Source organism: Balaenoptera acutorostrata, chromosome 20, assembly GCF_949987535.1.
Source record: "Balaenoptera acutorostrata chromosome 20, mBalAcu1.1, whole genome shotgun sequence".
NCBI lineage: Eukaryota > Metazoa > Chordata > Mammalia > Artiodactyla > Balaenopteridae > Balaenoptera > Balaenoptera acutorostrata.
The window spans coordinates 11,520,001-11,533,726 of NC_080083.1; the positions used below are offsets into that span (position 1 = coordinate 11,520,001).

Below are 13,726 nucleotides of genomic sequence, written 5' to 3' on the forward strand. Positions count from 1 at the left end.
CCCATATTAACTAAAAATGGAAAATACCCCAAAGGTTAATTCACAGGAGGATGGATAAACAGACTGTGGGATAGTCATGCAATAGAATACTTCTTGGCAATAAAATAGAAAACTATACAAGGCAGCCCGCTGTCCCCCTGACCAGGCTTCTTCCAGAAGTCCACTGCACTTGGTTCACTTCCAGATGCCCCAAATGGGGTAAGCCCTACATTTGCAAGGACTCATTCATGACCTTGCCCACTAACTTCCCAGGATGGGCACCTAAAAACTCCTAGGGAAGTGCAGCCTACTTTCCCTGGGAATCTTCATCTCCTACCAGCAGCACTGCCTTTTCCTTGTTTAGCTAGGTTTGGGCTCGCTTCTCAGCTGTCAGGATGAACGATATATGGCTAGCGATACACACTTAGATAACAGATTTATGAATAAGGGTAATGAAAAGATAACACAGGAATCAGGACAGTGGTGAGCTCTGGGGAGAAAGAAGGGGATGCAACCGAAGAGGGACTCACAGGGAGTTTGAGGGCAGGGGTGCTGACCTATCTCTTGGTTTGGGGTGGTGGTTCACAGTGCTCACCCTCTAAAGAAAGAGCCACAGCCCTTCCAGCCTGGGAGTGAACGTTCTATCATGACCGGTGACAGCATGCACAGCTGTGTCAACGAGAATTCTGTTCATGTGACTTCAGGGTGAATCATTATCAGAGCTAGAAAAATGAGCCAACTGCAGCAGTATCAACTAAACCTTCTCATGAACTTCTTCGTGCCCGTAGTTAGGTGGTAACACTCTTGGGGGCAAATGGGAAAAGCAACCTCATTCAAAAACCTTAGGCTGCACTCAAGCTAACACGTGAAGCAAAAGTATCCACAAAGCCATGCACAAGAGCAGACTGTACGTCAACCTCCTACCCTACTGAGCCAGGAGAAAAGCACCTGTGAGTGCAGTACAAACAGATAGAATACTGATCTTTCAGATAAAACTCCTCCGAAACTATAGATATCATTCAAACTCCACACCAAAGAAATAATTCCTAGCAAAGATACTGTGTAAAATATACGTAGGCATGTAGATATTCATTCATTCATTCAATTAGTGAGCTTAGGCCCAAATGGTCCAGCTTGGTGGTGAAACTATCTAGACCAATTAGAATAGGCAAGCATTCACTATCCTTCCTCAGAAGCAAACACATACCTCAGTTTTTTCCCTCCTTATTAATTAATTAATCAATCTATCTATTTATTTATTTATGGTTGCGTTGGGTCTTCGTTGCTGCGCATGGGCTTTCTCTAGTTGCGGCAAGCAGGGGCTACTCTTCGTTGTGGTGGGCGTGCTTCTCATTGTGGTGGCTTCTCTTGTTGAGGAGCACAGGCTCTAGGTACATGGGCTTCAGTAGTTGTGGCACGCGGGCTCAGTAGTTGTGGCTTGTGGGCTCTAGAGTGCAGGCTCAGTAGTTGTGGCGCATGGGCTTAGTTGCTCCACGGCATGTGGGATCTTCCCGGACCAGGGCTCGAACCTGTGTCCCCTGCATTGGCAGGTGGATTCTTAACCACTGTGCCACCAGGGAAGTCCCATGCCTCAGTTTTTGAAGTCTATCCATTTCTTCAGTTTTGAGTTCATTCAATTCCTTTGTTCTTCTGGAAGTTTCAGCATCAAGCCAACTGAGCCTAGAGGATGTTATCAGAGTCACCCCAACTCTCCTCAAACCAGCCAGGACTCCCTGGGGCTCCAGTCTGGGCTCTACTGTTGGCTTCTTAGGTGACTTCAAAGTACTTTAAGCAGGCAGATGGTCAATAAACATGAGAAGTGTGACTACACCACTAAACAATCTCAACTAGTTGTGAAAATGACTAGATGATATAGAACAGCCCTGCTGCTTTGGTTTTTCTCTACCTCAGAAACACACAGTTAACTCTGTTTTTGCATTTTGTCCATTTCTTCCGCTTTTAATTCTTCTAATTCCTTTAGTCTTTTGGAAGTTTCAGCATCAAGCCAAGTGAGTCTAGCAGACAGTACAAAAGACTCAGACCAATTCTGCCTTGACCTGCAGGTATCATTACCACATAAAGAGACCAGGAGTCAGGATCCCCCAGAGCACCAATCCTGGCTCCATTAAAGACTCAGGAGGTAACGCAGCCTCTGGGCCGGTAAAGCTCTCTGTGTAACGTTTCATGTAAAAAGACATTCACCCACAAGAGCTCTCCTAGTGAGTGTGCAGAGCCACAAAAGAAAATACCCAGGAATATTCTCGAGAAAACTAGCCATTGCTGCAATTAGAACTTCTTGCTCAGCTGTAAAACAAAGCTGTTCCTGTATCTTCCAGCTCAGACAAAGAAATTGGCTCCCAGGAGAGCCCTAAAGGCAGAGCAAAGTCAAATAAAAACAGAAAGGAAAAGCTAACTGGGAACAACCTTATTGTATGTGTTAGGGCTTGATGCTTTCAGTTTAGGTTACATGAATAGTATCAAATTATCTAATGGTCCACTTTCCCTTTGGCTTCCCCATAATTGCAAGAACAATTCCAGCCAAATGAATGCAGAACAACCTGTTTGCACTGCTCTCTTGTCATGGAATGGCCTCACCTCATCACCCCCTATTTAAAGCCTATTCTTTATTCTTTAAGTCCTAATTGATTTTCCGTCTCCCTCCACAAAGCCTAGATCTCTGCAGAGGTGTCCTGTCCCCCTCTGAACTCTCTCAGCTCTTAACTCTTCAGTTCTCAGGGGACATACCATGTTCTATCTTAAATTATAGTCAGTGATATGTCCTCTCTACTGACTATAAATAAGCAGGGGCTGGGATTCTGTCCTTTTTGCCCCCCTTTTTAAAAGTCTCCAGAGAGCTCACAACTGTACCATATACATATACAAAACAAGCAATTGGTAGACAACTGACACATATGTAATTTTTGAATGAATTAGACAAGGAATAAAACAGGGGTTCACTGTCTGAGCTGCATAATTTGACAGAAAAGTTTAGTAAATTCCATTTTAAATAGCCAACTTTATACATGGGAAAGAGAAGAGTTCGCTTTAGAATCCTCGTGAAAGGGGACCTTTACTTTTCAAAGACTTGACGAACGCCAGCACAAACCTCACTGCTTCGTGCTCAACAGCACCTCTCAACTGACTTTCCTCTTGAGTATCTTCTTGCTGGAGAGACTGTTCTTTTGCGGCATCTTTGGGGCTAGATTTCACCTTTAGCCAGGCAGCACTGCAAAAAAATGGAAAACTATACCTTTGTAATCATTCACTCCACATCCAATGACTCGTAAAAGGTGGCAGCTCAGAGAAGACAAGAGCGTTAGATTAATGGTGATCTACAGGATGGGGCTCTGAATTGGAAACTGAATGTAAAGCAGAGTGAGATCCTCCAGGGTTCAGGCTCAGTGGCAAAGGAGAGAAGTCCTCCTTTGCTTCATAGAAGCAATCACTATTTTAAATGAAAAAACAACTGTCAATTACAGAATAACGGGTGAACCTCAACAAAACCCTGTTTTAATATATAGATTTGGGTCACTAATTACGTTCCATGTTACATAGCAACTTTGTGCCTTTATAAGGCCTAATACAGCACTTGGAGCCCGTAAGCCTTATGCCCTCCCCTCCCCCACCGACCACACATACACTCTAGAAGACAGTCCACTGTATATTTGGTTTGCAATATAAACTCCAACCAACTGCTGTTCTTATGAGCTTACAACTGAATTCACATCTCTATACTAACACATATATAAAAATACAGAATTTTTTTTTTTTTTTTTTTTGGCCACATTGGGTGGCATGCGAGATCCTAGTTCCCCAACCAGGGATCGAACCCATGCCCCCTGCAGTGGAAGCACAGAGTCCTAACCACTGGACTGCCAGGGAATTCCCCAAAAACATAGACTTTAGAGCAGAGAAATAAAAGCAAAAAAGCACATACATTGTGAAATCAGAAGACCTGATTTTAGTCCCAGCTCTGCCATATAAGCAAGACATTAGATTCGCTGGACACTGTTTCTTCAGCTTTAAAGTGAGAGTCGAGGAATAAGCATAACCATCCACTCACAATCATTCAGAGTCTTCGGGGACTCCATCCCACCAGGCTTCTCACCGTGTCTCCTGCCCGCCTCTTAAAAGCTGAACCCTTCAAGTCACCTATCTTCTCACTTGTTCTCCTCCCCCCATTACTACTTTTGGCTGCCTTCCTTCTACTGTCCTACCTCCTGCCCCTTTCCATTGTGCTTTTGAGAACCACTGTCTCACGGTATACAAGCTCCCCCTCACTTTTATTTTTTTTTCTATATATATATATATATATTTTATAAATTTATTTATTTATTTTTGGCGGCGTTGGGCCTTCGTTGCTGCACACGGGCTTTCTGTAGTTGTGGCGAGCGAGGCTACTCTTCGTTGCAGCGCGCGGGCTTCTCATTGAGGTGGCTTCTCTTGTTGCAGAGCATGGGCTCTAGGTGCGCGGGCTTCAGTAGTTGTGGCGCACAGGATTAGCTGCTCCGCGGCATGTGGGATCTTCCCTGACCAGGGCTCGAACCCGTATCCCCTGCATTGGCAGGCGGATTCTTAACCACTGCACCACCAGGGAAGTCCTTCCCTTCGCTTTTAACCAATTCCCCAAAGACTACTCCCACCTAACTGGACTCTGCTGCCCATGAAGGACAATGCCTTCTCCCCAGCTCCGTGGAGTGGCGGGTCCTCATTCTCCATGTGCTGTGAGTGAGGGTGACAAGGCAGTAACGTCAGCATTATCCTAACTGTCCCCTGCGGTCAGGACAGCGTCTATGAGATTTGCATGGTTTTATACTTCATATTGTCTTGACTTGGAATAGGAATTATTTTAAAATATTCATTCACTCAGCAAAAATTTACTAAATGTCTACTAAGATTTACTACATCAGGCACTGTACATTCAGATATAAGGAAGGCACAGTTCCTGGCCTCAAGTAACTAGGATCCACTGGGTGAAGAGACAAGTGAAGGGCAGCCCATGATCCTCCATACGGTGAACATGTCCGCAGGGTACTGGGGTGACCCGTGGGAGTTACTCTACCCGTAGCCAGGTAGGAAAGAGGAACCGATAGGCTTCTAGCAAAAAATGTCTCATGTATATATTACTTATCCAAATAAGCTTTTCTCCTTAATGGGAACTAAAGATGCTGCTTTATTTGCTCTAAGGAGTAGGTCACCTTTGATCTGTGGAGGAAAATAAAGTCACATACCCAAATGGTGCTGTGAATTTTTACATACCATTTAGGAGATGCCAGCGGGGATGTGGGGTTTGGAGGTATCCAAGGAGCCCTATGGTTCTTCACAGGCTGCTGGTTCATTTTTAACCTGGAGGAGACTGTTGTCCGTTGCAATCTGCCTTTGCTGTAACATTGGGGTGGTCTACTTTTTCCAGCTTTGTGGAGTCCCTGCAAGAGATAACTATGAATTATAAAGCCAAATGGATATCAAAGAAACTGGCTGTAACCTCTGGCTTACTGAAACTTCAAATGGCCCTATGATGTTCATACAGCCATTCAGCAAAAACCTAAGTGGAAAGCAGTGTAGCAGAAATTTGGGGAGGGTACAAATTACACTGAAACAACCTTGGTTGTGGGGAGAGGGGTGGAGGCATAAAACTGGAATCCCTGGCTTGACCGTCTTTATATATACATATACATATATATATATATATATATATATATATATATATATTAATTTTTCCTAACTAAACAAAAGAGGTAAATTGTAAAACATTCTTGGTTAAAATACATCTCTGAGTCTTAGGCTTCCCATCTGTAAAACGGGAGCTAATGTCTTCGCGAATTTCTAGAAGATTAAAAGGGCTAATGGAGGAGGAGTACGACGGTGAAGGCAGAAAGGCATACGCCATCTAAATAGAATGACTACTGTAAAACGCTGTAGAGGATGAGGCTGCCTCGGAGAAGAGCACCAGGCTGGATTTATACAGGCTGAATCCTGATTTCCCAATGACCCCCTTAAGAGTTTGTTTGAAAAGGAATAGAGACGATCTTAATCCATGATCTACCAGTAACAGGTGATAACTGCCAATATCCTTTTTCTGGGGTCACCTGACAATGTGCAGGTTTGTTACATAAGCCTCTGGACAACCCATCAAATGGGAGTAACTACATTAAGGGTATTTAGACTAGGAGGTGGTCTTGTGGCCAGTTCTCCAGTGGTAGGGCCTTAAGTTAAATTTTAGATAGAAGCTTAAAATATAATGTACTTTCGAGCCAGCTGGCTCCCAAAGCCATATTAGAAAGTACTCACCCTAAGATGCCTTTCAATATCAAATATTTATCGATATTTATCTTTAGCAGGAAATCTTAATCCCCTCAAACTTCACACTTCCAAATCAGAAGCAGAAAAAACCTGAATTTTAAAATAGCCTACTCAGTGAAGACCTTGGTATCAAAATAGTTAGGCTCTTACTAAACCAGGACAAGAAAGAATGTCCTGCCCTTAGTAACAGTATTAAAACTTGTTGTTTTTTGTTAAAAAATAAAAACGACCTGGAGCTAAGCTAAGTCAGCTTAGTTTAGATAGTTGGACTCAAGGGCTCTGGCATTCAAATGCCTGAGAACTCAAATCCTAGCTCCACCGCTTACCAGCCTGTGTGACCTTGGACAATGTCATATTAATACAAATGGGCCAGAAGAAAGGAGTGATTTCATACTTGCTGTAGTCTTGCTGGTGCCAGAGTATCTTTCTTCCTAAAGGGTGGCACATTCTCAGTCACAAGCTTCTTTTTCCCTGCTCTTGTTTTTGCCAGGGCTAATGCCTCTTCTTTGAAGTTCGCATTTTGGTCTACAATAGATGGAGCTTCTTCCGGAAGGATATCCGCATCTAATACATCAAGCTCGTTTTCCAACCCCTGGGTCACTGGAAGCTCTGTATCAGGTTGATACTTATCTACATGGAGATTTCAGAAGGAAAAATTGAAGGAAATGCTGCTCAAATCAAGTGAGAATGATTATCTAGAGACAGATAAGCTCACAATACCCTGTTAAAAACTGAGGTATTTTGCTGTCAAAGTTGCTCCTAATCCTATGACTCCTACTGCAGTTCTACAAGCAGAAACCTAAGTGCCATGGCTGACTCCCTGAATCTCACCTCCCACATTTACTTATTCACCCGGTCCCTCAGATCCTAATTCTTAAATATCTCTTGTCCTTCCTTCCCTTCTGCCACTACCCAAGGTCAGGCTTGCAATATCCTATGACTGTAACAATAGCATCTTCTAACTGACCCCTTCTTTATCTTCCATCACACCTTCTCCTGGCTACCATAACTATTTTTTTCAATGTAAATATTTAAATATCACTTCTCAAAACCGTCAATGGCTCCTAATTTGATACAGAATAAAGTCTGAACTCCATACATGACATACAACCTGCAGTGGAAAAGAAAGTAAAACTGTCTTTATTTGAAGATGAGATATTTCCTATATAGAAAAAAAATCCAAGAGGATCTACAGATAAGCAATTACAACTAAGAATAGAGTTCAGCAAGGTTTCTGGATAAAAGAAGAAAAATATACAAAAGTCAATATCATTCCCACACATCAAAATAACTAATTTGAGAAAATATAAGAGAAAAACTACCCCATTAACATTAGCAACTAAACTGTAAAGCACTAAGGAAGAAATCTAATGAAAGATGTACAAGACTTTTACAGAAAAAATTCAAAGGTATTTTAAAGGACATGAAAGAAAATCTGGATTAGTTGTATTCATGAATGAAAAAATACTGTAAAGCTGTCAATTCTCCCCAAAGTGACCTACAATTTCAAATGCAAGTTCAATTAAAATCCCAACAGATTTTTTTGTGGATCTAAACAGGTTAATGCTAAAATTCTTATGAAGTGTAAAATCCCAAGATAGCCCAAATAATTCTGAAGAACAATAAAGTGGGGAATAGGGCAGGGGTGGGAGTCTTATTTTCCCAGAGATAAAGTGTGTTCGTGATAAAGCTGTAATAATTAAGGCAGTGTGGGAGTGATACAGGAACAGGCAGAAACCAATGAAGCAGGATGGATATGACAAAGGCAGTATGACGAATCAGTGGATATGAACTGGATTGTTCAATAAATAGTGCTGAAATTATTAGTATCCATAGGTAACAAAATAAAAATTTAACTGTTCAGCATGAGGATCCTTGCCTCAAACTGAACACTTATATTCTAAATGGAATAAAAACCTAAATGTGAAAGGAAAACTTTAAAGATTTTAGAAGAAAATATAAGAGAATATGATTATGACATCAGGGCAGAAAAGGCTTTCTTAAAGTCAAATATAATGTTAACATATTTAAACTTAATTACATGAAACTACAACTTCCTTTTGACAAAAAGACACCATAAAGTCACAAACAAGCCAGAGTCTGGAAGTAGATCTCTGTAATGCATATAACTAATATAGGCTTAATATCCAGAATATGTAAAGAACGCCTAAGAATCTATAAGGAAAACAAACAATCCAATAGAGAAACAGGCAAAGGATAGAAAACGGCAATTTGGAGAGAAAATCTGAACCGTCAATAAAAACATGAAAAGATGATCATCAGTAATCAGAAAAATCGCAATTAAGACAATGAGGTACCATTTCACATCCACCAGATTAGGGGGAAATTTTTAATGTGACAATACCACGTATAAACAAGGATGTAGAAAAACAAGTACTCTTACAAGCTACTAGTGCAGGAGTAAACTGGCACAGCTACTTGAAGACTCACCCACACTGTCACCCAGCAGTTTCACTCCTGGGCACAGACTCAGCCTAGAGGAACCCTCACGCTTACACAGGAAGACATGAACACAGATATTCACTTCATCAGTGTTCGTAACAGCAAAAAAATGGAAACGACCCAAATGTCCATCAATAAGAACTGAGAATAAACTATGGTATATTCATACAAGGGAAACCTATCCAGTGGTTAAATTAATAAATTAGAATTCATGTATAAATATGAACAAGTCTTACAAACGTAAGTGGAGGGGAAAGCAAACTGCAAATGTTGCATTTGTAAGATATCACTGACATGAAACGCAGAGCATATGAAACAATACTTTATATTGTTTATGGATAGAAACATAAGCAGTACAAGTATAAAAACAGGGCAGGTCCATATTATAATAACAAAAGTAACCTCTGGTGAGGGAGGGAGGGGTATAGAATGGGGAGAGAAATATAAAAGGCACTTCAACTGTAGCTGTCATATTTTATTTCCAAAAAAAATTCTGAAGCAAATAAAACAAAAACGTTAAAGTTTGTTAAATCTGGCTAGTAGATATACAGGTATTTATTATTTTCATTCTTTTTCTATATGTTTTAAATATTTCATAATAAAAGGAAAACTACATTTAGACTACTTTAACTACTTTAAGAGTAGTCTAAACTACATTTAGACTACTTTAATCTGGCCAAAGGCCAGATTCTCCTTGCATCACTTTTTAAATCTGGTACTTTTCAAGGTCATGGAAGTTATGCAGCAAGGATACATAAATTGGAAGGAAAGAATGCTTAGACTAAATCCTCAGTCTAAAACTTATTTATTAATCCCCAAGTTTACATATAGCAAGGCAACTCTGACCTCTAGGTCCTGATGCCTTTTCAGTTCTGATTTGCATAAATCAACTGCAAATGTAGTACAAGCTCCAGGGGCAGCTGAGTTTGAGGACATTGCTGGTGATGGGGAGGGAACCAGCATCCTTACATCTGACAAGTTATATTAATGCAATCAACCACTACAAGAACATTTCAGAAGTCGCTAAAGAAACACGCCGGCCAACAATTACATAAATCACAAGATCAAATCAGGCTCACACATATATCCCAACTGAAAAGATGGGGTTTTCCACCCAAGTGGCTCCCTATGACTTTGGGGGGGGGGGGCGTTGGGAAGAGGAGACCTTAGGAACTCAGAATGGAGGAATTTGGTAAAGTGATATCTAAAACAGAAACAGAAACTGCAACCTTCTGAAATCCAGATTATAAAGACCAAAAAAATACCAATAAAATAAATAAAAATAAGAGGGCTACCATATCCTTCCCCATGAGCAACTGTATTAAATTTGCAAAGTAGCTAACCAAAATACCTCAACTTGTAACGACGATAACGACAGTGATTTTATGATCAGTCCTGACATCTGCACACTTCTTCAGTTTCTAACACAATTCACATTCACATCTGACGCTCACCATGACACACAGAGCAGGTGGGGCAACGATTACTACGATTTTTCAGGTGAGGAAGTAACAGTTAAGTGCTTTACTCAAGGTCACAAGGTCAGCAAGCAGCAGAGTCACATCTTCTGACTCTCTCAGTCCAGGGCCAGGCCCATTCATTCTGCCCTGTCAGGAACTACGGAGCTGTTCCACATAAACACATTTTCCAGATAACTGAAGCTCACTTAATTCTTGATGAATTATCTAATTTGCTACTTACAACAACTAAGTCAGTTACATCGGATAAGGACCACAGGCGTACCTGAGAGATCTTGCGGGTTCGGTTCCAGACCACCAAAATAGAGCAAATATCACAATAAAGCGAGTCACACAAATGTTTTGGTTTCCCAGTGCACATAAAAGTTATGTTTACACTATGTAGTATGTAGTCGATTAAGTGTGCAATAGCCTTATGTCTTTAAAAAATGTATACACCTTAATTAAAAAATACTGTATCACTAAAAAATGCTAACCATCACCTGACAATGCAGGGTTGCCACAAACCTTCAATTTGTAAAAAGCACAGTATCTGTGAAGCACAATAAAGTGAAGCACAAAAAAATAAGGTATGCCTGTATTATCCCCAGTCACAGATGAAAAAAATGAAGGTTCAGAGAGATTAAGTCATCAACCCAGGATCACAAACTGGTGGAGCTGGGACTAGAGTGAGGTCTTTCTGGTCCCCGTTTTTCCCACGGTGGTCTGTCTTCCTGCTTTCCCATACTGGTGCCTACAGTGAGTTTTATATTAGCAGGTTTCCCAACTTCTCTCTCTGAATCTGGTCCTCATCTTTCACAACTCAGTTATGGGCGCCTCTCATCTTTTAACTCATTTAGGGAACACATCTCCATGTGCAGGCCTGGAAAGTTCTCCACATTCCCTCCAGAGTATCATAAATGAGCACCCAGAACTCAGGTTACTGTGATTTGCTGCTCAGAGGCCTTTTCTTGTTCTATTTCACTTCTTCACAGTCACTCATTTAAATGCCTAACTATGTGTCGGCCTTGGGGCTACCACCGAGGATACAGCGGCAAATAGACATCACACCTGTCCTGAGAGAAAGGCTGGCAAAGGCAGCCTTCTGGTTGGAAGTAAGATGCTATATTAGTTCTACCTGCCTACCAATGAAGGGAACAGAATACCACATTAGAGTGAGTAAATATCTAATAGTAACTGAGTAAGTTAGGTTTTGTTACATTCATGATAGAGGCAGTGCATTAAGCTACAGATTTCCACAGAATTAGTTTAGATTGAGAAATAAATGAAAACCAGACTGATAAATAACTTTCAAATCAGTAGAGGAAACAAAATGAAACAAGAACAACTTGATTAACATAGTAAATTACAACAAAGGAAAAATAAGTGGCAAGTGGAAAACAAAAAATAAGGTAGAAAGAAGTTCAAATGTGCTATTAATCTCAGTAAATGTAAGTAGGTTAAATATAGAACTCTACAACAGGGTTAAAAACACCAACAGTAAACTATTTACAAGAGACATTCTTAAAATAAAAGAGCAAAGAAAAACTGAACATAAAGGGATGGAAAATGGTATTCTAGGTAAATGCCAAACAAGTTAGGTAGATGAAACAATATTAATATCAAACAAAACAGAATCCAAAGTGAATGACATTAAAAAGGCAAAGAGAGAAATTTAATAATAACATACAAAATCCACAGAAAAAAGATTTATCAGTAAGGAACGCTTATGCATCTAACAGCACAACTTCAAAATGTACAAAACAAAAATGAATAGAAATACAAAGAGAAATTTTAAAAGTCTCAAGAGACTTTAACATAACTTTATATCAGTAATCTACAGATCAAGTAAATAAAACCAGAAAACCACAGAAGAAAAAGAAATAAAAGGAATAAAGATTGGAACAGGAGGAAATAAACCAATGGTTATATTCATAGATGACATGACTATATACACTGCAAAACACAAATAATCTGCCCATAAATTATTAGAAATAAATTAGCTTAGCAAGGTTGCTAGATATAAGATCAACACATAAAATCGACTATATGTCTGTAAATCCACAATATTCATTAAAAATTAAATTTTTAAAAAGACATCATTTACTGAAAGCACTGAGAGCACTGAAAATAGCAATACCAAGAAACAATTCTAAATAAAGATGAACAAACGTACACACACATTATACGTTACTGAGAGTATTTAAAGACAACCTAAATGAATGGAGGTATATATACCCTGCTGGTGGATTGGGAAATATAATATTGTAAAGATAACAATTCCTCACCAAAATTCCAAAAGGTTGTTTGTTGTTGGAGGGGGAGGGGATGAAAATAAACAAATTCTGATCCTAAAATTTCTATGGAAATACCAAGGGTCAAGATTTGCCGAGACATTCTGGAAGAAGAACAGGTGACAAAAGCTGTTCTACTAGATATCAAGACTTAGAATAATTAAGTAAGATAGTGTACACTAGCATAAGAACCAACAAATAAATCAGTGGAAGAGAACAGAGGACCCAGAAACTGACCCACACATATGTGGACACAACTTATGACAAAAGTGACACTGTATGCCACTGTGGGGAAAGAATATTTTCAACAAAGAGTGCTAGCTCAACTAGATATCCACCTGGAAGAAAATGAACCTTTTTTAGGAAATAACATAGGAAAGTAGTTTCTTAATTTTGGCATAAGGAAAAGCTTCTTAAACAGGATCCAAAAACAAACCAAAAAAACAAAAAATAACAACAACAACAACAACAAAAAACCTATACAGGAAAAGATTGCTACATTGGAATACAGTGAAATTTAGAATTCTGTCCATCAAAAGACACCACGGCAACATTTAAAAGCAAGCTACATCTTATTTCTATGAGGATATTTACAACACAGGTAACTGAGAAAGGGTCCTATGTAGAATACTCCTACAAAGAACTCCTACAAATCAATAAAGAAAAGGAGAGAGAGAGAAAGGAAAAAAGGGAATAGAAAATGAGAGAGAGAGAGAGGGAGGGAGGACTGGTCAAGAGACTTGAACTGGCACTTCACAAAAGAAGACATGTAAATGGCCAATAAATATATGAAGAAGTACTCACCATTAAACATCCAGAAAATGTAACTAAAACCACAATGACAGCCTTACACATCAACCAGGTCGCCAAAATTTTAAAAACTAATAACAAGGGCTGGCAAGGATGTGTAGCAACTGTTCTCATACACGGTTGGTTGGAATATAAAAGGATAAAACTACTTTGAAAAAAATCTTGATTACAGTTGAACAAATACATATCCTGATGACCTAACAATTATACTCCTGGGAATAAACCCAACAGAAACACAGGCACACATGTACCAAGAGACATATATAAAAACGATCACAGTAGTTTCCCTTATAATCACCCCAAACTGGAAAAAACCCAATGATTAAAACAACAGAATAGATAAGTAAATGGTCATATATTCATACAATGGAATACAGCAATGAACATAAACAAATCACAGCTACACAAACAGAACAGATG

The 13,726-nt window shown here is 39.6% G+C and overlaps 1 protein-coding gene across 3 annotated transcripts in view; it reads right to left on the reverse strand.

Moving 5' to 3' along the window:
• The window catches only part of KIAA0753 (KIAA0753 ortholog), a 55,742-nt gene that overhangs the window by 24,055 nt on the left and 17,961 nt on the right, over positions 1-13,726 (reverse strand). For all 3 annotated transcript variants that reach the window (XM_007177396.3, XM_007177395.3, XM_007177397.3), the window contains exons 7-9: positions 6,677-6,912; positions 5,239-5,405; positions 3,086-3,205 (exon numbers count right to left, since the gene is read on the reverse strand). In XM_007177396.3, coding sequence (XP_007177458.1) covers positions 3,086-3,205; positions 5,239-5,405; positions 6,677-6,912 — 523 coding nt within the window. The remainder of the gene's footprint in view (positions 1-3,085; positions 3,206-5,238; positions 5,406-6,676; positions 6,913-13,726) is intronic.